This window comes from Perca flavescens, chromosome 5 (genome assembly GCF_004354835.1).
Source record: "Perca flavescens isolate YP-PL-M2 chromosome 5, PFLA_1.0, whole genome shotgun sequence".
NCBI lineage: Eukaryota > Metazoa > Chordata > Actinopteri > Perciformes > Percidae > Perca > Perca flavescens.
In genome coordinates this window covers 8,795,493-8,817,403 of record NC_041335.1, presented here as the reverse complement: position 1 = coordinate 8,817,403, position 21,911 = coordinate 8,795,493, and the positions used below count along the sequence as shown (strand labels likewise).

Here is a 21,911-nt window from a genome sequence, read left to right as displayed (position 1 = left end):
GGCTATGTGAGACTAGCATCTACCGTTAGCTACTCCGCTGTGCTGTGGAGTAATGTCTGGCTATGTGAGACTAGCATCTACCGTTAGCTACTCTGCTGTGCTGTGGAGTAATGTCTGGCTATGTGAGACTAGCATCTACCGTTAGCTACTCTGCTGTGCTGTGGAGTAATGTCTGGCTATGTGAGACTAGCATCTAACGTTAGCTACTCTGCTGTGCTGTGGAGTAATGTCTGGCTATGTGAGAAAAGCGTCTAGCAACATTGTTGTGAATGCTGCGGTCTCAGCCTGGCAACCTCCGTGAACTTCGAGTCTGGGCAGGAGGGGGCGGGGGAGACGACTCTCCAGTATTTTGAATTGGTAGTGCAGTAACTATTTTAACCACTAGCTGCCAGTATTACATACAATATTACATATTGCACCTTAAATTCAATAAATATATATTTTTAAAATATATTTACAGTTCGCAGTTATTTTTTTTAAATGGAAGGGGGTAAAAATCAAATCGAATCATAAATCGAGTTTTTTATAAAAAAATCACAGATTTTTTTAGGGGAAAAAAAATCGCCCAGCTCTACTAGCACGGGTTGAATGCGGGTCAGCGGCGTTACACGCGTCTTGTGTAGGCTATGAAATGTCTGTATCGTCCCTGGCTGCGCTGCATTTTTATGAACTATGATAATGTGGCCATGGGTCACATCTCTTGCCCAGGTCCAGCAGGCTCCGTCTCACACGCTATTACTCAACGAACTAAAGTTGGTTCCATTCAATAACTTCTTCTGTGTTTTTCACCGTGGTGGCTGCAATAACAGATAGTTACCAGCGGAAACACTGGTACCAATACAGGTTTCCCTCTCATACTTAATATACAGCTGTGTTAATAACAATTAAAACTGTAGACAAATGTCAGCATGTGGACCGGCGGCGCTGTGTCTCTCCATGTTGCAGGTGAGCCGGCCCGTGTGTGTGAATGGGGGCGGGGCTGTGCAGAGGAGAGATCCAAACACAGGCACGGATTTACAGAAGGAATGGGTCATGTAACGCAACATTAAACCATATCGATATAAACCATATCGCGTCGTTCGTGGAGAGGCAGCGAATGCAAGGACGTTAGGTGCACCGGTGCGACCTAGGAAAAATCTTAGTCGCACCCTTACAAATTTTGGTCGCACTCCTGTGTAGACTACTTTTTAGTTTGCCAAAACTCTACTACAATGTACATCTGTTGAGCCAGACTAGGGCCTTGTTAATCAGTGGGGAAAAACAAACATTGTAGCCAACACAGATCAAAAACTATTCTTTTAGTCAAGTCCCAGTTCCTTTTTGTCCAAAACGTTAGCTGTGCCATGCCTCAAAGCAGTTCCTGTCTGCAATGACACAGAGGGACACATCACACTCCTTACACTTCCAGGGGGTAGCCTGTTGGACCTTCCTGGTCTGTCTGCAATTTACGCAGGGCCTTCGTCCATACGAGGCCTTCCTGCTTACATCAAGTATTTCAGCGATAGCCACAGGTACGTGGCTACTGTGTGTCTGGCCAGGAGGGGTTTTAACTGTGACACCACACAACTGGGCTGTCAGCTCCTGCAGGAAGTCCCTGTGGCTCATGGGTTCCTCCTTCTTCTCTCTGCAAAGCTCCTTGTGGAGGAGGTAGCTGTTTGTGGCTGCAATGTCCAGGAAGTGAAAGAACAAGGTCCGGTACCAGCGCATGCTCTTGTGATGTACAGAGTAATACTGTATCAGCTGGTTAGACATATCAACACCGCCCATGTGCCTGTTATATTCCCCAATAGGTGTTGGGCATGGAATGCATTTGGTGGTCCATTCGCTACCCCGTGTTTTGACTCTCCTCTTCACAGTGTTTCCAGAGAATGCCGGGTGGATTGTAGAGCAGATAGAGACCTCACGTGTGTCCATCCACTTCACAAAAACCAGTGGGCCTTCACGGATCCACCTGATGGAGCCTCTAGGAGCATTTTTCTTCAGCGCATTTGAGTCTGTGTGGGGGAAATCTTTTCTATTGCCTCTGTATGTGCCACATGCTCCGACATTCAGGCTAAACAGATCCTTGAAGAGTTTTGAACTGGTGTAGAAATTATCCACATATAGATGAAAGCCACTGCCCAGATATTCTTTGTTCATCAGGGACATCACAGAGTCATATGCAAGTCCAACGCCTGAGACAAACTGTGACTTTCCAGTGTACACAGTAAAGTCCACAGTGTAGCCATTGCTGCTGTCAGCCAAAACAAAGAGCTTGAAACCCCATCTGATCGGCTTCGCTTTCATGTGTTGTGTCATTCCAGTATGGGCCTTTGTCGCCACCATCCTCTCGTCAATCGCAAGGTTCTGCCTGGGGTGGTAATATGCTAAGCAAGCATTTTTGATGGTGTCCAGGAGGAGCTTCAGTCGAAACAGGCGGTCATGATCTGGTGTCCCTTTCTTTCTATCATTCTCAACATCTTCCTCAGGATCACTCATGTGGATGTTCCAAGATATCACCTGATACCTGTCCCGTGTCATGATATTGGCTGCAAAAGGGACACTGAAAATTGTGTTTTTTTTCCAGTAATCTCTGATCGTACTCAGTTTCACCAATGCTACAAAGAAAGTCAGTCCCACATACCTGAAAAACTCCTTCATGGTGATGTTAGTCCATGGATATTTTTTTCCTTTTGCAATGTTTTTAGCAGCTTGTTTATTTGTGTGATGACAAATGGTTAGAGCTGCTTCATTGCTGAAAAACAGTTTGAAAAGGTCCATCGGTGTGTACGTTTTGTCCGGGTTCAGTTTATGTCCGGGGGGTCTTGCTGGGACAAACTTTCTTTGCTCTGGACATACGACAGGATCTTCCTCAGTTTTCCAGGAAGTGGCTGAGTATACTGGTTTTGGCTTACGAGGAGATCCGGATGTGGTTGATAAACGTCGTGCACGTTTGGACCTGGATCCCTGTGACCTGCTGTGTGGTGGAGAAGGAGATCGTCGTCTAGTCTGTCTACGATCTCTCCCACGCTGGGGAGGCTGCTCTCTTTCTGTAGAAGCATAGGGGCTGGCATCTTGTCCTGCAGCAGAGGTGGTAGTATCTTCAGCAGCGGCCCTCGCATGTTCTCCTGCAGAAGAGGTGCTAGGCTCTTTAGCAGGGGGGCTGGCATCTTGTCCTGCAGCAGAGGTGATAGACTTTTCACCAGGGGGGCTGCCACCTTGTCCTGCAGGAGCGGTGTTAAGCTCTTCAGCAGGGGGGCTGGCATCTTTTCCTGCAGGTAAGGTGCTAGGCTCTTCAGCAGGGGGGCTGGCATCTTGTCCTCCAGAAGAGGTGCTAGGCTCTTCATCATCCTGTTGCGAATCATCACTGTAGAACAAACAACAATCATTAAAAAGATTTAAGGTTTGGAGTATCAGATATAAGTGTCTTTATTTTTCACATGTTACAAAGGTCCTGAGGACATCGGCTGAGAATGCTTAACCTTTGGAGAACGGTGTTGGCCATAAAAGCACACATTTTGTCCATTCTAATTCAATTTTATTTATAGTGTCAAATCATAACCGGGGTTATCTCAGGACACTTTACAGATGGATTAGGTCTAGACAACACTATAGACCCTTTGCACGTGACGTCACACTCTACTCCCGCGAATTATGAACGACATGACGGACGGCGGAAGAGCTATTCTGTAGACGGACGGCAAGTCAAACCTATGAGTCAAACGAGTGTGTTCGCTGTTCTTATTCTCACATACACAATCTGCAGAGTAATCCTCACCAACACAAGCATGTATATGTATTGCCTTTCTGTTTTAAATGACTGATAAATAATAATAATAAAACTTCCTCACCCAGCTAGCTGCCGTGCTAACCAGCTGTTCCTGCTAACAGGTCCCACATAACTATCGTCAGTTATTCAGTGACCTACATATCCCAAAAAGTAAGCCATTCCCTTGATCATTTAACTTAACACACATACAAAAAATATTGCTTAAATTAAAGATGACATGGCACGGAAACTAGCTTCAAAAAGGCCAAACAAATGAATTTAATGCGGGTCTGCGGAGCTCCTACCCCAGTTAGCCGACCAGCTAGCTGCAGCCAGAGCCATATCACTCTGCTAGCTTTGGACTGCTCGCTAGCTGCTGCCCATCGTGTCGAAATATCCACCGATCAGCAGCGAATATAATCACAGATAAGACGATGGCTAGATGTTACATTATGTGTGGTTAATACTGATCATAGACACTCCGTGATTTACTGCATGGATTAACGTGTGATGAATTATTTCCTAGAGCTGGGATGCGTTCAGGCATCCATTAGAAAGATGCATTGGCTCAGCTAGTGAACAACGGTACGTGCCTGTAGTTAGCTTGCCCTGCTAGCTGATAGCCGTTAGCTGCCGTCCTGTGAGTGTATTCAGACAGGCTTCTGTGATAATCATCCCAATAACAATCCACGGTGGTGTGGCTATGTCCTCCAAAGGACAGGTCATGTCAGGTCTGGAAGTGTATTCCACCCCCCAAAAAAAAAAGTATATATATATATATATATATATATATATATTTATTTATTTTTTGCGTTGACGCTTCGGCAAAAATAATCGTTAATTAATTAATCGTCCAATTAGTCATTAGATTAGTCAACTAATCAATAAAATAATCGCCCGATTAATCGTTTAATAAGTAATCGTTTACCCCAGCCCTATGACTAAAACCTTCTGCACATATAACAACCAAAAACCCTGGTTCACAGCAAAACTCAAGCAGCTTCGTCAGTCCAAAGAGGAGGTGTTCAGAAGTGGGGATAGAGTCCTGTATAACCAGGCCAGGAACACACTGACCAAAGAGATCAAAGCAGCTAAGAGGAGCTATGCTGATAAACAGCGACCCTCGGTCAGTGTGGAGAAGCCTGCAGACACTCACATACTACAGGAGACCATCCCCCAACACTCCTGGTCCTGAACGACTGGCTGACGAGCTGAATGGATTTTACTGTAGGTTTGAAAAGCCCACAGTCACACCCCTCCCCCACACCAACTCACACTTCAGACAATCACCTTCCCCCACCTCCATGCTGTCACCTGTGAAGACCTCAGAAGACCCATCTGTTAAACTCCTGAAGTTCCCTGACGAAATAATGGTCTTTGGTCTCATCCGGGACAGTGATGAGTTGGCCTACAGACGGGAGGTTGATCAGCTGGCTCTCTGGTGCCGTCAGAACAACCTTGAGCTTAACACGCTCAAAACTGTGGAGATGATCATGGACTTCAGGAGGAGCCAGCTCAGGAAGCTCAACCTGCCTAAGGAGCTGCTGATCCACTTCTACACAGCCATCATCCAGTCTGTCCTCTGCACGTACATCGCTGTCTGGTTTGGATCTTCCACCAAAAAAGGACAGGAACAGACTACAACGGACAGTTAGGACTGCAGAAAAGATCATCGGTGCCAACCTGCCCTCCTTTCATAACTTATACACTTCTAGAGTCAGGAAACGGGCAGGAAATATCACTGCAGACCCATCTCACCCCGGACACAACCTGTTCCAGTTTCTCCCCTCTGGTAGGCGCTACAGAGCACCGTACGCCAAAACCATCAGACGCAGGAACAGTTTCTTTCCACAGGCTATCACTCTGATGAACAGCTGACTTCTGACTCACAGTGTCAGGTTCAATTCCTGTGCAATAACCCAGCAACAGTCACTAATCAGCACCTGTTTACTGGTTCCACTTATTATTTATTCATCATTCTCTATTTCAGAGCTGTTCACACTGTTCATATTGTGATATAATGCTTATATAATCACATAATACTTAGTTATTCCAGCATCCTTTGCACTATGCTCCATAATTAAAATAATAATTTATCATAAAAATAATTTACTCCTGCACACTTTACACTCTTCATTGCACTACTGCCTCAACCTGTCTATATTGTTTCTGTTTATAGTGTGTATATATTGTTTGTTTTTGTTGTTTGTTTTGTATGAGTAAGCACATTGTGAGCAATGTATAATCCAAAGCAAAATTCCTCATGTATGTCCTCATACCTGGCAAATCAAGCTGATTCTGATTATATAAACAGAGTCGCAGCGCAGCTGAAAAAATTAGTTTTTTACGCTGCTTCAACTGAAGTGGTTAAGCCATAGGATCACTACGGCTGGCACTGCCATACTTGAAATAAATCACATTTTAAATCGCAATATTGGTTAAAAAAATAAATAAATAAATAAAACAATAATCGCATTTAGATTATTTTCCAAAACAGCCCTACTCCAATATCGTGAATCATATTGCAATCGCAATATCAGTCAAAATAATCACAATTAGATATTTTCCTCATATTGTGCAGCCCTACACCCCAGTATCAACTTTAGTATTGAGTATTGTGTACTTTTCGTGGTATCGGTAGGCCTACAGTCTACTAGATTTTTGGTCTGTGACATTCCTATATATTAATTACTTTAGTAAAACATACTTTACCTTACAGACATTAGCATTAGCTTAATTTAGTATCGGGACAGTAACTTACGTCTGTTATCGTGTCTAATATGAAATTCAACACATTCGTGACAGTAAATATTGTAAAACACCTTTTTTCATTTGGAAATGTTATTTTATGTTGCTCAGTTTGGCATTTATTTTGCACGGCCATCAAAAAGCAGGACAAAAGTCGCACAAAGGTCTGGCTTTTTCTGGGAGTCTTTATGGTCAAAAAAGACTCAGGTGTCCGTCCCAAGATGTCAGCGGCAGAGAAGCATCCATGTATATAAAATGGACCAACAGATCCTGTTGATCTGGACGGAGACCAGTGAAGGATATTAGAAGCACTTTCCGGTGAGCGCTGAGTGTTACTCCAACTGAGAGAGACGACGTAGATGTGACGTGAGCAACCTGTCTGAAAGTTGTAAGTCTTCTGGTAGCTGTGCCAAGAGAAATCTCAATCATTCCCAATCTTGCAGAGATGGAGAGCGTAGGTAGATGTAAGGATAATAACATTGGCACAGGCTAATCATTGCTAACTAAAATGTTAGTTAACATTAGTAATTCAATTTAAACAGCTAATGTACACTACCGGTCAAAAGTTGTAGAACACCCCAGTTTTTTTTTTTCAGGATTTTTGTACGCCGTTGAGTAGGCAAAAGGATGGTTCCTCAGTGTGTGACATCAATTGTCAAACATGAAGGAGGAAGCGTGATGGTCTGGGGCTGTTTTGCTGGATCCAGGGTCGGTGATTTTTACATAGTGAAAGGCACCCTGAACCAAAACGGCTACCACAGCATTTTGCAGCGCCATGCAGTACCCTCTGGTATGCGCCTAGTTGGTCAGGGGTTCATCGTACAGCAAGATAATGACCCAAAACATAAGTCCAAGCTATGTCAGAACTACTTTAGGAAAAAAGAACAAGATGGTAAGCTTAAAAACATGGAGTGGCCAGCACAGTCACCAGACTTAAACCCCATTGAGCTGGTTTGGGATGAACTGGGCAGAAAAGTGAAAGTAACAAGTGCCACACATTTATGGGAACTTCTGCCACAGAGTTGGGAAGAACTTTCTGAAGAATATTTGATTTCCATTGTAGAAAGAATGCCACAAGTGTGTTCAGCTGTTATGTCTGCCAAAGGGGGCAAAAATGTAGAATACATTTTGGTTCATAAATTGATTCCATGATTTATTTTTTAACTTAAATTGTTCATTTGTTCTATTATTTCATTTCAGAGTACAATAAGACATTGAACTGCATGAATTTCAATAAAAACCCGGAAAAATTGGGGTGTTCTATGATGATGGCTTGATAGCAACAAAATGGTTCCATAGGAGCTACGCTTTGCGCATAAAGCCCATGGATGTATTAAGAGCCACTTGTGCTTTATGCGCTTTTGAGCACTTGCATTGGAATAGTGCGGGGCTTCCCGCCGAACACTGTATCCAGTTCTCTTAATACATCCATGGGAGAGGCTTACCCAAGGGGGTAAGCTTTGCTTACTCGAACTTCCTATGGCGCCATTTTGATGCTACAAAACAATCACCTCCCGTTAGCATTCCACTGACTGACATTCATTTTGATGTCACTTTGACAGTGAATAACTTTACATCTGAAGCGTTTAAAGACTCTATTTGCCCATTGTTTATTTCTAATGAAACACAACAATGTATAAAAGGCTCCATTACCTTGTACCTCACGTTATGGCTCCATAGCAGACATTTTTGTAAGAATAGGCTAACGATTGTGTCACATAGTAGAGGAAATATTGTATAGTACAGGAGAAGCTCGCAGGCAGTTTCGACTTACATGAGCTGTTTAGGTTTAATTACTAATGTAAATTAGCATTTTAGTTAGCAATAATTAGCCTGTGCCCATGTTATCTCCTTACATATATCTCCGTCTCTGTAAGATTTGTAATGATTGAGATTTCTCTTGGCACAGCTACCAGAAGACTTACAACTTTCAGACAGGTTGTTCACGTCACATTTACGTTGTCTCTCTCAGTTGGAGGCTGCGCAGTAATGCTCAGCGCTCACCGGAAAAGTGCTTCTAATATCCTTCACTGGTCTCCGTCCAGAGCAACGGGATCTGTTGGTCCATTCTTATAGAGAGCCTAAGTCCCGCCCTTCTACTTCCGGTCCATGGGACCTTAATTCGGAAAAAATATGAACGAGAGTCAATGGAGAGATAATAATTATTTTTTGATCCCGTTTGAATTGAGCCATGGATTACAAATATGATGTTCGCCAATTTAAACCATTATTTTTCAACCGAAGAAAGTCTCAGTTTATTGTTAAACTGTTGAAGTATAAGACTGTGAAAATACGTAATTAGAAATACTACAAACTTCATGGTTGACGTCTTGCTGAAGCTACGATGTCTCCGTGTATTGTACCGGGAATGTAACGTTACTCTAATGAGCAGAGGATCTTGCTTGTTCTTTTGCTTATCTGCTGAGAACACTTGACTGGATAAAACACAGCAGTTAAGATAACGTTACATGTGTTTTTGAACAGAGCTAAGCTAGCTAGCTAGCGAGCATCAAGCTAGGTGAGGTAGATTGTGTGAGACGGGAGATGTAGTTCACTGAGCGGTTTCACACTAAACTAAGTGGTACTATGACAAACCTACTTTCTTCGGTTGAAAAAGTATGTTTTAAATTGACGAACATCATATTTGTAATCCATGGCTCAATTCAAAACGGGATCAAAAAATAATTTGCTTCTCTCCGTTCACTACCGTTCATATTTTTTCTGAGTTAAGGTCCCATGAGGTCCACCGGAAGGGGTGGGACTTCGGCTCTCTATATACAGTCTATGGGCTTACCGTGCGTTCATGGACATCGGAAAAACGATGTTATGATTATGATATGTTTAAAATTATTCATAAATAGGCCTATGTATATAAAAAACACAACACAATATCCGTGTCTTTTCCCGTTGGTTGTCCTGCAGATAACACAAACAAACACCTGGCGATGTGCTGTTTGGATGCTTGCATAAGAAAACAGCAGATAATCTTTTGTTATTGTGGCCTCCATGTTTTCACACACCTGATGCTCTAGGCTACGGCCAACCGTTGGTGGCAGTCATGCAAAAAGTTGTTATGCCAAACGCCAATATAACCGAAGAAGAAGAAGAAAAACACGCATCCCGACCAAGGGGGTAAGCTTCGCTTCAGAACTCGAACCTCCGATGGCGCCATTTTGTTGCTACAAAGGTATCACCTCTTGTTAGCATTCCACTGACCGCCATTTTTTTTTTTACCCTCACTTGACTGCGAATAACTTTACATCTGAAGCGTTTAAAGACTCTATTTCTCCATTGTTTATTTCTAAAGAAACACAACAATGTATAAAAGGCTCCATTACCTTGTACCTCATGTTATGGCTCCGTAGCAGACGTTTTTGTAAAAATAAGCTAACAATTGTGTCATAACCAAGTGACTTACTGTCGCACAGTAGAGGAATTACCGTATAGTACAGGAGAAGCTTGCAGGCAGTTTCGACTTACATTAGCTGTTTAGGTTTAATTACTAATGTTAACTAGCATGTTAGTTAGCAATAATTAGCCTGTGCTTATGTTATCTCCTTACATATACCTACGCTCTCCGTCTCTGTAAGATTGGAAATGATTGAGATTTCTCTTGTCACAGCTACCAGAAGACTTACAACTTTCAGACACGTTCACACGTCACATTTACGTTGTCTCTGTCAGTTGGAGGCTGCGCAGTAAAGCAAGAGATCACCGGAAAAGTGCTTCTAATAGCCTTCACTGGTCTCCGTCCAAAGCAACGGGGTCTATTGGTCCATTATATATATATATATATATATATATATATATATATATGTCAATGATCCCGACCATGTGAACGCCATTGACATAGGGGTGAACGCCATTGACATATATAAAAGTTGAACGCTCCCAGTCGGAAAAAAACGTAACCAGGGGGCGGTACCTGTTATTCCGAGGTGGCATGAACGCAGCATTATGGTGCGTTCTTTTTGTCTTGTAATCGCAACTAGTAGCTCGAGTGTGACGTCACATCCATGTCGGAAAACGAATAACCGCGGGTTGTTGCGTTCTTTTTGTCGCACAATACTACGTGTCGGAGAAAAGATGGATTTTTGTAACATTTTTAGTATCATTTAGGATTCTATTCACCCTATTATTGACATATTACACAAATATATTTCACAGTTTGATACATGAAAAGGTTAGGCTACTGCTCTGCTTTCTGCTCAAGACTCGGCTTAAAGCCATTGTTGTCATATAGCAACCGAGCGTCTCTAGCCAATTTCAGCTGCACAAGCTACAAAATAAGCTGGTATTTAACTCCTAATAAGACTGTAGCAACATGCCTATAGGTAGCAGTATACAGTGTTATGTGTACGACTTCTTCATTTGGTTACAACAAATACAAAAGTGCTTAAAATTGTAGAAAACCACAATGTTTACTACGTGTGATGCACGACGTAGCCATCTTTGAAAGTGATGGTGCGTTCTTTTTGTCCACCGAAGTCGATTTACGAGTTGTTTTCCGGAGTTACGAACCGGAAGTTGCAAAAAGAACGCCACCGTATATACAACTCGTCAAGTCGTCTGAACTCAGAGGACCCCGAGTTCACTTTCAAAGATGGCTACGTCGTGCATCACACGTAGTAAACATTGTGGTTTTCTACAATTTTAAGCACTTTTGTCTTTGTTGTAACCAAATTAAGAAGTGGTACACATAGCACTGTAAAATGTACACACCCTGTGAATCGCAACTTATTAAATCAAAACATGCTAATAGAGTCAACTAATAATATAATAAAGTAGCCGAATGGACGCTATTTGTCCGGAAACCTACACTCACACTCTTGAAATTCCATACCCTTTTTGCAATCATTTTGCAATAGTGTAGGTAAATTACCTTATTAAAAACATGCACTCTCTCTCTCTGCCCAAATGATCACCAAATATAAAAACTATCCATGTACATATTTTCGCTACTGTAAATAAATGAATGCCACTTACAAATCCTCATCTGGAACAAATTCCTCTTCGTCTGTGAGAAAACTCTCTCCTCCTGAGTCTCCATCGTCTTCACTTTCCAGCTCCCCCTCCTCTGATGTATCTTCTTCTTTTGTGCTATATCGGGTGAATGATGCCATTTTGTTCAAGCAAAAAGGGAATAAAATGTCTCAAAAGCAGCCAGTCAAAGTTAGTTAGCTAGCGCTTCAAAGTGTGCTCAGAGCATTGGCTCAGAGACGTGCAGAGGATATTTGGTGAAGTCTCTTCGTCTACTTCTCTGATTTAATGGCGGATCGCAAACTGTCTAGGTGTTGCATACCGCCACCCACTGTAGGCTACCAGAGTGTGTAACATCAGGGTTCATACAGCGTACTTCAGACTAAATAATATTTAAATCTAATGCTGTATATTTAAGAAAAATAAAGAGAGCCTTGCAAATGTCCCTCATTTTTTACTCATCCCTAAAATCCCTTCCATCACCATGCTAGCTCATATATCTTATCACGTAGATGTTTATGTTTAACTACACATCATAGTAGTAATGAGGTGTTACAACATTTTCAGGAACATTTCTAAAATCACATTTCTCTTATATGCACACAAAATTGTCCCCTCTGTCCCCAGTGGAAATTACGCCTTAGCTTATAATAATTCTTCTTCACATGATCTTAGCAGTTATATTATTTTATAGTTTTAATACAGCAACAACACAGCTAGCAAAAAAAAGTAAATTTGAGGCTTTTATTTCGCTGTTTGTTTAAATATCACACACATGTCCATCATAAGATTAACGGGAACCTGTGGTTAACTGTCTTTTCGGATTTAAACTCCACAAGCATGGACACACACACACACACACACACACAGAGTTTGTGTGTAGGGCTGTCAGCATTAACACGTTAATCATGATGCGATTAAGGCAGAGTATAATGTGACTTTTTTTTTTTAATCGCATGCCGCCATTTATCAATTTATTTTCACTTCACTCTGCTTTGCATCGTGCCTAAAAGGCTACTATTTTGACCCTTTGCCATACTTCCGTGTAACACATCCTGCTGCAGGAATAGCAATGCGGATTTCGGTACCTCATTCCGGTACCACTGATATGCCTGCGCTTCTCTCTGATGCTCTGAAACAGAAGTTACAGGCAACAGAAGCATCACTGCACGTGACGCTAGTTAACACTACACTCGACAGCAGCTAACGTTAGCCTACAGCTAGCTAGTAGCTGGATTAAACACGGTTACAATGCTGACAGCTAACGCTAAACGGTGTAAAATTTGTCAGTATTTCACTGTAGAGGATTCCGACAACAATCTGCAGCTGCCGTTGTCGGAAAAACACAGACTGTGCGTTCAATGAAACTGGTAACCTACAGCCTTGTGGTGCATTGAAAGTTATTGTTAAATGCCGTTTTCCCATCTGGTGGTTGTTTTTGTCGTTCAACAGCTATTTACTAGTGAAATATGTTAATGTTATAGTTATTACATTATTATTAAATCATTTAATTTACAGGCTACAGCTGGCGTAAGAGCTGTTATATATGTTAACGCTTATTTTCAGGTTATATTTTGAGGGTCTTTTAAAGTTATTACATGCTGTCTCAGCTAGCGGTTAGCCGAGTTAGCTAAACTAACGTAGCTTCCTTTATTCAGTGGTGCGCGGTGGATTATGGGATGAGCAGTTCCTTCGCCCTGAAATGACGATATGTACACAGTCTTGTACTTTTGACTTTTTGGGGATTTTCTGTTCATTTTTTCACTCGAAACGGCACGTTGTATGCTTATGAGATGAGTCACGTACTATTTGGTTAGCCTAAGGCATGGTCTTAAACTCTTTACGTACGGATTTTTCCAGCCTTCAATGGGAGAAATGAATGGGAAATTTACTTCTGGAACCCAAGGTTTCTCAGAGGAGGGGCGGGACTGTTGAGCTATCAGCTTCGCTACTATACCGTTTTGGTCCGTTCGAGCGTAGGGGGAGTGACGTAGGCATAAAAAAAAGACTGACTTGGATGTGGGTGAAGCGAGATGCTCTTCTAATGTTCAGCTTCGGCAGCTTTACCCTGGCTTTACCTATGCTAAAATATACAATGACTGAGGAAGCCTAGTGACGAGTCCATAGCAACCAGTGTTGTTATTACCCAGTGTGCTTTGTTGGTGTTGGGTCTCTATGTTTTATTGTTTTATTTCATGTGAATACTTGTTTACTAGAGGAGTTACTTAGTATTTGTCTTTGCCAAGCGCAAACCAGCACAGAAGGCATCAATAAATTGTTGGGGATGGTCATCCCTTTTTTCCATATCATTTTGGAGGGTCACAAGTCAACTGATTATAGTTGTGTTTAATTTCAATAGACCCATATTATGGTATGTCTGTGTCGACCCAGAATCGCAAATTTTGTCTAATGGTAGCCTATACGCTATTGTTATGACCATATGGCCATTGAATGTTTTGCAGCAAGGTACTGCTCCTCGTTTTCTATCGGGCGACTACTGTTATCTTAGTCTCGGTTATGTTATGAAGTGAGTTGCAGCAAAAGTCTGGTGATTTGATGTTAAGAACATATGAAGCTTATTTTCTCAGAGTTTGACTTTTATTTATCCCACACATAATTTGTTGGCCTACTTTGATGACACAAAATGGTCATTATGGTATAGGATTACAAAACGTCGATGTACTGAGAGAGTTTGATAACATTCAGATGTTGCTGTTTCAGATTCCTAATATTGGTCTAATGACATTAAACACAACTATAATCAGTTGACTTGTGGCACAGGTTGAAAGAGACACCATAGACTGTTAATGTTATACAGTCTATGGGTACGCCGTCGATTTGACGCAGAAGCATAAAACAGCCTTTAGGTATTCCATAAAGATGGAATACAAATGTCTCAAAAGCAGTCAGTAACGTTGGATATTAGCCATGGATGTATTAAGAAGACGATTAGCGCTCCAAAGAAGTGTAATCTCTTCTCCTTCTTCTTCTTCTTCTTCTTCTTCTTCTTCTTCTTCTTCTTCTTCTTCTTTGATGTAATTCTTCTTCTTTGTGGTTTATTGGTGGTTGGCACACAACGATGTGGCGCATTACCTACACCAACTGGTATGGAGTGTAGCTCAGGACATCTAATGTGTACATACAACTAAAATAAAATGATAAAATGTCTCCAATTTCCCTCATTGCCTTTCCTATTCATGATTTGGCCTCATCTTTGCCAAAGGGAACTTTCATTATTTCAATCATTTAATTTCAACGCTCTCTTTGCAATCTTATCTGTTTTCTCTTTACCCTCCAGGCCACACAATTGTACAATGATTCCAACTCTTTGTACTCTCAACATTATCATAAATATTGCCAACAATAAATCATCTCTTTTTGTTATTTAAACTATTAAGAGCCGCAGTAGAGTCTGAACAAATGACTCCCTCAGGCCTTCTGTCTTCTATCCATTGAAATCCTACAATTATAGTTAATTATTATACTATTTCTGCTGTAAATACAGATATCATTAATTATTTTGCTTGTGACAATATCAATCTCAGGTCTGTATCCTCATGTTCATACATGTCTACTCCCTGGATCTTTAAATCTATCAATAAATATTTGCATATACTTTTAATAATTCTTCATATAATCTTGAACCAAATATACAATGCTATCCACATTTCAATCAATCCTCTCTTCTGCTCCACAAGTCCACACAGGGCACTGGACATATCCATGGAGAAACATTACCCCACACAATATTTGGCCCATAATCTTACCTATTTAAACCATATACAGTGTGTGCTTTCCCAGAGAATAAAAGGCTGAGAGGCTCCTTTTCTTCTGATGTCACTTCCTGCCCATTTCTGTGCCATGAAGTCAAATACAACCTAATCAAATGTTACACAGAGCCAAATAGAGTCAATAAAATGGTTAGCAGTTATGATAAGAATACAGAAAGTTTATCTAAATAATAGCATACAAACCATTAATTGGCTCAGACCAGATAAACAAACTGTAAAGCTGATTGGGTACAAAAGTTCATTATTGGGCTATTTATTAGTTTGATAAAACGTTCCTACTCTAAGTCATCTTCTTTACAACTAAACTCCATGCACAAGACTATGAGATAAAAGCTCCTGATTGAAAGCTCTCAAAAAAGTAAGCAAACGTTGAGTTAACATTTTTTGTTGAACTTCAATAATCCAAAAGCTTTTTGACTATTGATATGTTTGTTAACTGCTGGTGAAGAGGTATGATAATTCCAGTAAAAATAGCTCCTGCATTGAGCCGTCATCAACTAGCAAATAGCCGTACTTGTCAACATGTTCAACAGCAGTTGCCCTTTCTACCCTACCTGCTGCCATCCACCTTGGTGGATTTGTGTCTACAGTGGAAACAATTGAGCTGGCGCTGTCTGAAAGTACCTTTTGTCATGCTAATGTATGGTGTTCTTCATAGAGACGTTCTGATACAATTTATTTTTTTTTGATACCAATTCCGATACCTGAACTTGTGTATCAGCCGATACAGAGTACCGTGTTCACCAGTGTGTGATACCAGTGTGTTAACCCTCTAAGATCTAAGGGCATTTTCTAGATTTTTAGATATCTTCTTAAAATCTCCTTTTAAGGGTATTTGCACATAACCTGATCCCCATGTGTTGCATATCAAAATGTTTATAACAAACTCCTAGAGCAATGAGATAATTTGGTCCTAAAGTTGAAAAGCTGAAGTTCGTTTTTTGGAATTCCTCAAATTTCATAAAGGTGAAAACATGTATAAACATTGTTTTAGTGCCTGAAATGAGTTTACAAAAGTCTTAGGTACGGCTCTGCTCGACTCAATTCACTACTTTTCTGTTTTTGTTTTCCACTGCGCATAATAGGCAGGATTCTCTGCTCATTGCCATAGCATGTGAAACTGCTGTAACATCATCTTCAACGCGACACACGCTGAATCCTTTCATCGGCAACCAAGTGATGTGAAGTGAATTAGGCCACAACAGCAATACAGAGAACCTTCTGTAAAGTATCTGTAAAATGTCCTGAGATAATGTCTGTTATGATCATCTGAACTTCATCAATTGTACGCTGTAGTGTACATGTTCACTGTAGTGTGCGCCGTAGTGTAGGCTACGCCGTAGTTTTGCTGGCTGCCATTTAAAAATGAAGGATCTAAAAGTAGTTGAAGCTAAAAACTGAGTGCTTTCTGTTTACAAGTTATGATTTTGTTAAAATGATTAAATACTGTTTAAAGCCCCTGATAAGTCTCAGGATTTCAACCAGAATTTGTCCCTGTGCGGTCAATTGGTCATCAACATACTGCATCACTAAACAATATTTCGTAATGTAGTTACAGTAGTGCAGTAATATTTCAATACTATTCAATAGTACAATGTACTGAGTAATATTTATGGATATTTATATCTTTTCAAAGCTGTTATTAATAATATGAGATGTTCTAATTGTGAGCAACACTGGTACAAATATTATTATCAGTTCACTAACCATTGTCTTTTCAAGTTTGTCTACCAGCCTCATAAATTCTTTTAAATGATGAACTGCTGTTAAAAATCATACATGTAGCACCTATAATCATATTTTCCTGCAGACGTGTTTTAGACAAACAGCTGCTGACTATGACATGTAGGCTGCCTGTAATCTTGATCCCATGCTGTTGTTGTGTGTGCAGGATCTTGGCAACTGTGGGGGCGGATTTTGATCTAAGAACACTGAGGGCAGTGAGAGTACTGCGGCCGCTCAAACTGGTCTCTGGCATTCCAAGTAAGTTAACTTCACATTTTAACACACTTTTTGTAACTATGTTACTGATAATAATACAGCACTATCAAAAAGATTCCAGAAACAGAGTTAAAGTCAGGGCGCATTTAGCCCGGCTTAGCGTAAAGACTGGAAACTGGCTAATTAACACTTTGTTTCTAATTTGTTTAATCCGCCAACACTGGGAGGATGGATAAATGGTTGTTGGGTAATGTAACTCCACCCTTAATCCAAATAATAATAATAATTATAGTAACATTTCAAAAAAACAACTAAATGTGTTTATCAGTAAGCTTTAAAGATGAATTTTTCAACTTTGGAGAGAGACAGGCCAGCAGTCTCCCCTGATTCTTGTCTTTATGCTAAGCTAGGCTAACCAAGTCTTGATTCTGGCTCAGTACTTAACACACACAGACATGAGGTAGGCATTGGTCTACTCATCTCACTCTCAGAGTGTGTGGTTTCTACCTGTGCCTACATGTACCAGGTTGCATTGCATCTAAGAGAATGTTGAAACCATAGGCACACAACAGACCATTTGACATGCCATAGCAGGAAAAGCTCAGGGGCACATTCAACCCTGACAAAATTCAGCAAACGTCACTGCTGATTGGGTAACATCTCCCTTAAAGCTTTTTGCACAGTGCACACCGTTTACACCTTTCCAAGGAACATGTTGTTTAAGCTGGAAACTGAAGCAAAACTGTTGACACCATTTTGAGATTGAACATGCCGCAATACAGAGGACCTTTTGTTAATTATGTGTAAAGTGTCCTGTTATGATTTGACACTACAAATAAAATTGAATTGAACATTTGCAAATATTTGCATTTACAGACATGCAAATACTAGGATTTAACAATCTCTACCTTTTGTGATCCGGCAATACTTCAAGGGACCTTTGCTTTCTCTCTCTCTCTCTCTCTCTCTCTCCCTCTCTCTCTCTCTCTCTTTCACTCCCCAAAAAAAGACAAACAAAAAATTATTAATTATTAAAATAACATTTTTCAAAAGCATGTTTCTCTTGTCTGCATCAGGTCTTCAGGTGGTATTGAAGTCCATTATGAAAGCCATGGTACCTCTGCTGCAGATTGGCTTGCTGCTCTTCTTTGCCATCCTCATGTTTGCCATCATCGGCCTCGACTTCTACATGGGCAAGTTCCATCGCACCTGCTTCAGAATAGACACAGGTAAGCAAGAGGAGGCTCCAACTCCCCATGACAGATGTGACGAACAATTTTTTTTTTACAAGATACCCTCTTCTATGATACATTCCAATTAGCCTCACATTTCTATATGATATTGTATGTGATCAAAAAAGAGACAAATGACAGCTTTTTTTTTTTTTTTTTGAAGATACAAAATTACTGGTCTAAAATATTCAGCTCTAAACACCTTCTGAAGTATATATCATATTCATATATCTGAAGCCGGTTCAGGGACGCGGTAGGGTTGGTGGGAAGGTGGATGTATTGGTTTTGTCATTTGCTTCTTCATTAGAAAGTTGTAAAACAAATTTAAATTGAATAGAAAATTAAAATATATATTCAATTTATATATTTAATTCATAGTGACATGGTATTTTCAGTGTCAAACAAGATAAAAATAAATATAATTTGTATCGTCATGATTTAAAATGCAGTAAATGGTTAAACTTTTTTTTTGTTTTACAAGGACCTGTTGATATAAAAACAAAATTTTTTAACCAAATCTCAAAATTGTCATTAATGTGACCGCCTCAAGCATGGTTACAACTTTTATGAATTAGAAAGAAAAGCATAAGAATGTTGAATAATACTTCAGGCAGGCAGGCATAAGTGTATATTTTAGTAAATTGCAATCATTTCACGTCCTGTGGTGTGACACCATATCTTGATTTTAATCGGGCAATTCCACAGATAACTTTATTTAGTTAAAGGACCCCATTAAAAGTCATGATCATCTTACTGACTACTGATACCCATAGACAGTATATAAGCTGCCCCCTGTATTATAGCTCATGTTGTGCGTATGGTAAGTGTTCAAATACTTAACTTTTTTGAACCACGACTAAAAATGTTGTGTTGTCCTTTGGTGTGACAGCTCTAAATTATATACATATTTTTTTTTAATAAAAACTGTAGGTAAAGTACACAGTTATGAAATTATTTTGCAAATACTAGCTAGCTAACTGCTAACTGCTAATGACAGGTTAGCTAGCTAGCTAGCTAGCTAGGTATGACCCCAGTATGACATGGTCATTAACGCGTTATTATGGAACCCACTGCAGTTCTAACCGACACAAAAGGCTCAAACAGATGTCACACAAGAGTACAAGGTCTCTTTAAAAAGCATTTTAAAAAATTAAACATTTTTTAGCGCCGTTTTTATTCTTTTTTTTGACAATTTTCAGTGTTTTAAAATGCAATTATTACATTAATTACAATATTGTCAACTGTTAAAAGTGTAATTAAAATAAGTAACGTTATATATTTGTTCAAGGCGGAAAGAATTGAGGGAGAGATAATGTTATGACTAAGAGACAGAGGGCATGGAAGTATAGACACAGAAAGGAGGAAGAACGACGAATTGAAAATTGCAGTAATTATATGCTTAATAAATGCTTAAAAAAATATACTTTAAAAGATTAATTCAAGTATGACATTGGGTCAAGCATCTGTTTAGAAACAATTCTTGAAATTGTGTTTTTAAATTCAATTCAATTAAATACACAGGAATTCAATTAAGAAATATATTTTTGGTGTTGAGTCCTAAAAGTATTAGAAGTCAAGGTTCATTTTGTTGATTACATTTTTTAAAGACTTTTGTTTACGTCACACCATAGAACACATTTACTATATAGTTCAGTGAAAATGTTCCAAAAAGCGTTGAAAAAAATTACCAAAATAAGTGACCCCTTATATTTGATTAAAATTATTAGATTTCACACTACATAAATATGTGTATTTTGTCTTAGCAAATGGTGTTTACAAGAAAAGATTTTTCACTGCATATTTGTCAACTCAGAGCACTCGGGGCTGTAAACCCCAAAACTGGGACAGTGGCTCCAGCAAATTCCAGCAACAGCATATGAGACCTCTTTTCAAAAGAGCGCAGTCCTAGGAACAGCTCAGATACTGCATAGAACCCTCAGAGGAGGAATTACTAGAAGAATGACACTATGGACAAACACAATGTCAACATAAATAAAGTGCAATGATAAATAACAAATGTGGATCATAGCAGATGTTGAGCATAACGTTCAGTCAAACATGTTACTGTTTGTATCAGTACTGAAGAGCCAGCGTCACTTGAAATCTAACAGTAAGTTACTGTGAATAATAACAGGAAATGTATTTGCTTGAATGTGGCCATTTTGTGTATCGTTGTAGTAGAACCCATATATTGTGCATAAGATGGCATGTTTTTCTGTATCTGTAACCAAAGGTACTTTTACATAATACGTGCCCAGCCTTCTTAAAAATACCTCTGCATGTGGTGTGTATGTTTGCGGTTGTAGACGAGCAAGCTGCAGATTTCCCCTGTGGCCTGGAGGCTCCGGCGAGGACCTGTGCCAATGGCACTGCCTGCAGGGAGTACTGGATCGGACCCAACTATGGCATCACCAACTTTGACAACATCCTCTTTGCTGTTCTCACTGTTTTCCAGTGCATCACCATGGAGGGATGGGTGGACATTCTCTATAACGTGAGTCCACTTACAAAAAACCCCACATCTGGGCCTGAGTGCTGTATGTAAAGCACAATGTTTCATAGGGGCTGGGGGTACAACCAATCAGAGATAACACTCTCAACCACAAATAAAATAAACGTTTATTAACATCCCCAAAACCAGTTGACAGCAAGGCAAGCTGGTACCACATAAAACAAACACAAGTAGGCTACACTTTATAAACCCAAATTAACCATAACATGATATTACCTTATCTAATGCAGTTCCACGACTTGTGTGAAATCATCCATGATATCAGCAAAAGTCCAGTGTATTTTTCAGTTCAATTCAGGCATTAGAGAAAGTGTCTTGTCGTACATTAGTCCTCAGTTTATTTCTAATTCTGGCATTTTGCCAAAAACTGATAATCCATATAGCCTAGTTTATGTTGTACAGTACCACCACACCCTCCTGTAACTAAGGACTTAGCAGTGTGGCTAATGTTAACAGTGCAGCCTCATGACCTACACTTTGCTCCGGCCGAGGGGTTATATGCTTATATATTTTTGGCAGACTGCACTTGACATACTATTGGAACATACTAATTTTTTTCTGGCTTACTAGTATTATTGTATATACAGTATGTAGTATGCAATTTGGAATGGAGAGGTCATCTGTCCCATCCCGTGCCACAGAGGGCTGCTGTCTGCCTAGTGGCTCCCCTATGCACCCCCATGACGGCAGCACTGGGCACCATCTTCCTACATAGATAGCAAGCTAGCTACATTCATAATCAGATGTACAGGTTGTGGGCCGCTCACCGGCACACACAGATTGGATAACCTTAGAGAAATGACAACTCAAAATCAACATATTCTTTTAACATCATGAAAAACAATGGGCGTTTCTCAATCTGTGTTCTTCTATTGACTTGTGTTCTTGTGTCCCTGTGAAACGTCGTCTCGTGTTGCCAAAGAACTTTCCCAATACACAAGTTCGCATTTCACCAAGAA

The 21,911-nt window shown here is 40.2% G+C and overlaps 1 protein-coding gene across 4 annotated transcripts in view; it reads left to right on the top strand.

Moving 5' to 3' along the window:
* Nucleotides 1-21,911, top strand: part of cacna1ba (calcium channel, voltage-dependent, N type, alpha 1B subunit, a) — a 228,730-nt gene that overhangs the window by 64,836 nt on the left and 141,983 nt on the right. For all 4 annotated transcript variants that reach the window (XM_028577443.1, XM_028577440.1, XM_028577441.1 and 1 more), the window contains exons 4-6: nt 17,159-17,250; nt 18,285-18,437; nt 20,747-20,934. In XM_028577443.1, coding sequence (XP_028433244.1) covers nt 17,159-17,250; nt 18,285-18,437; nt 20,747-20,934 — 433 coding nt within the window. The remainder of the gene's footprint in view (nt 1-17,158; nt 17,251-18,284; nt 18,438-20,746; nt 20,935-21,911) is intronic.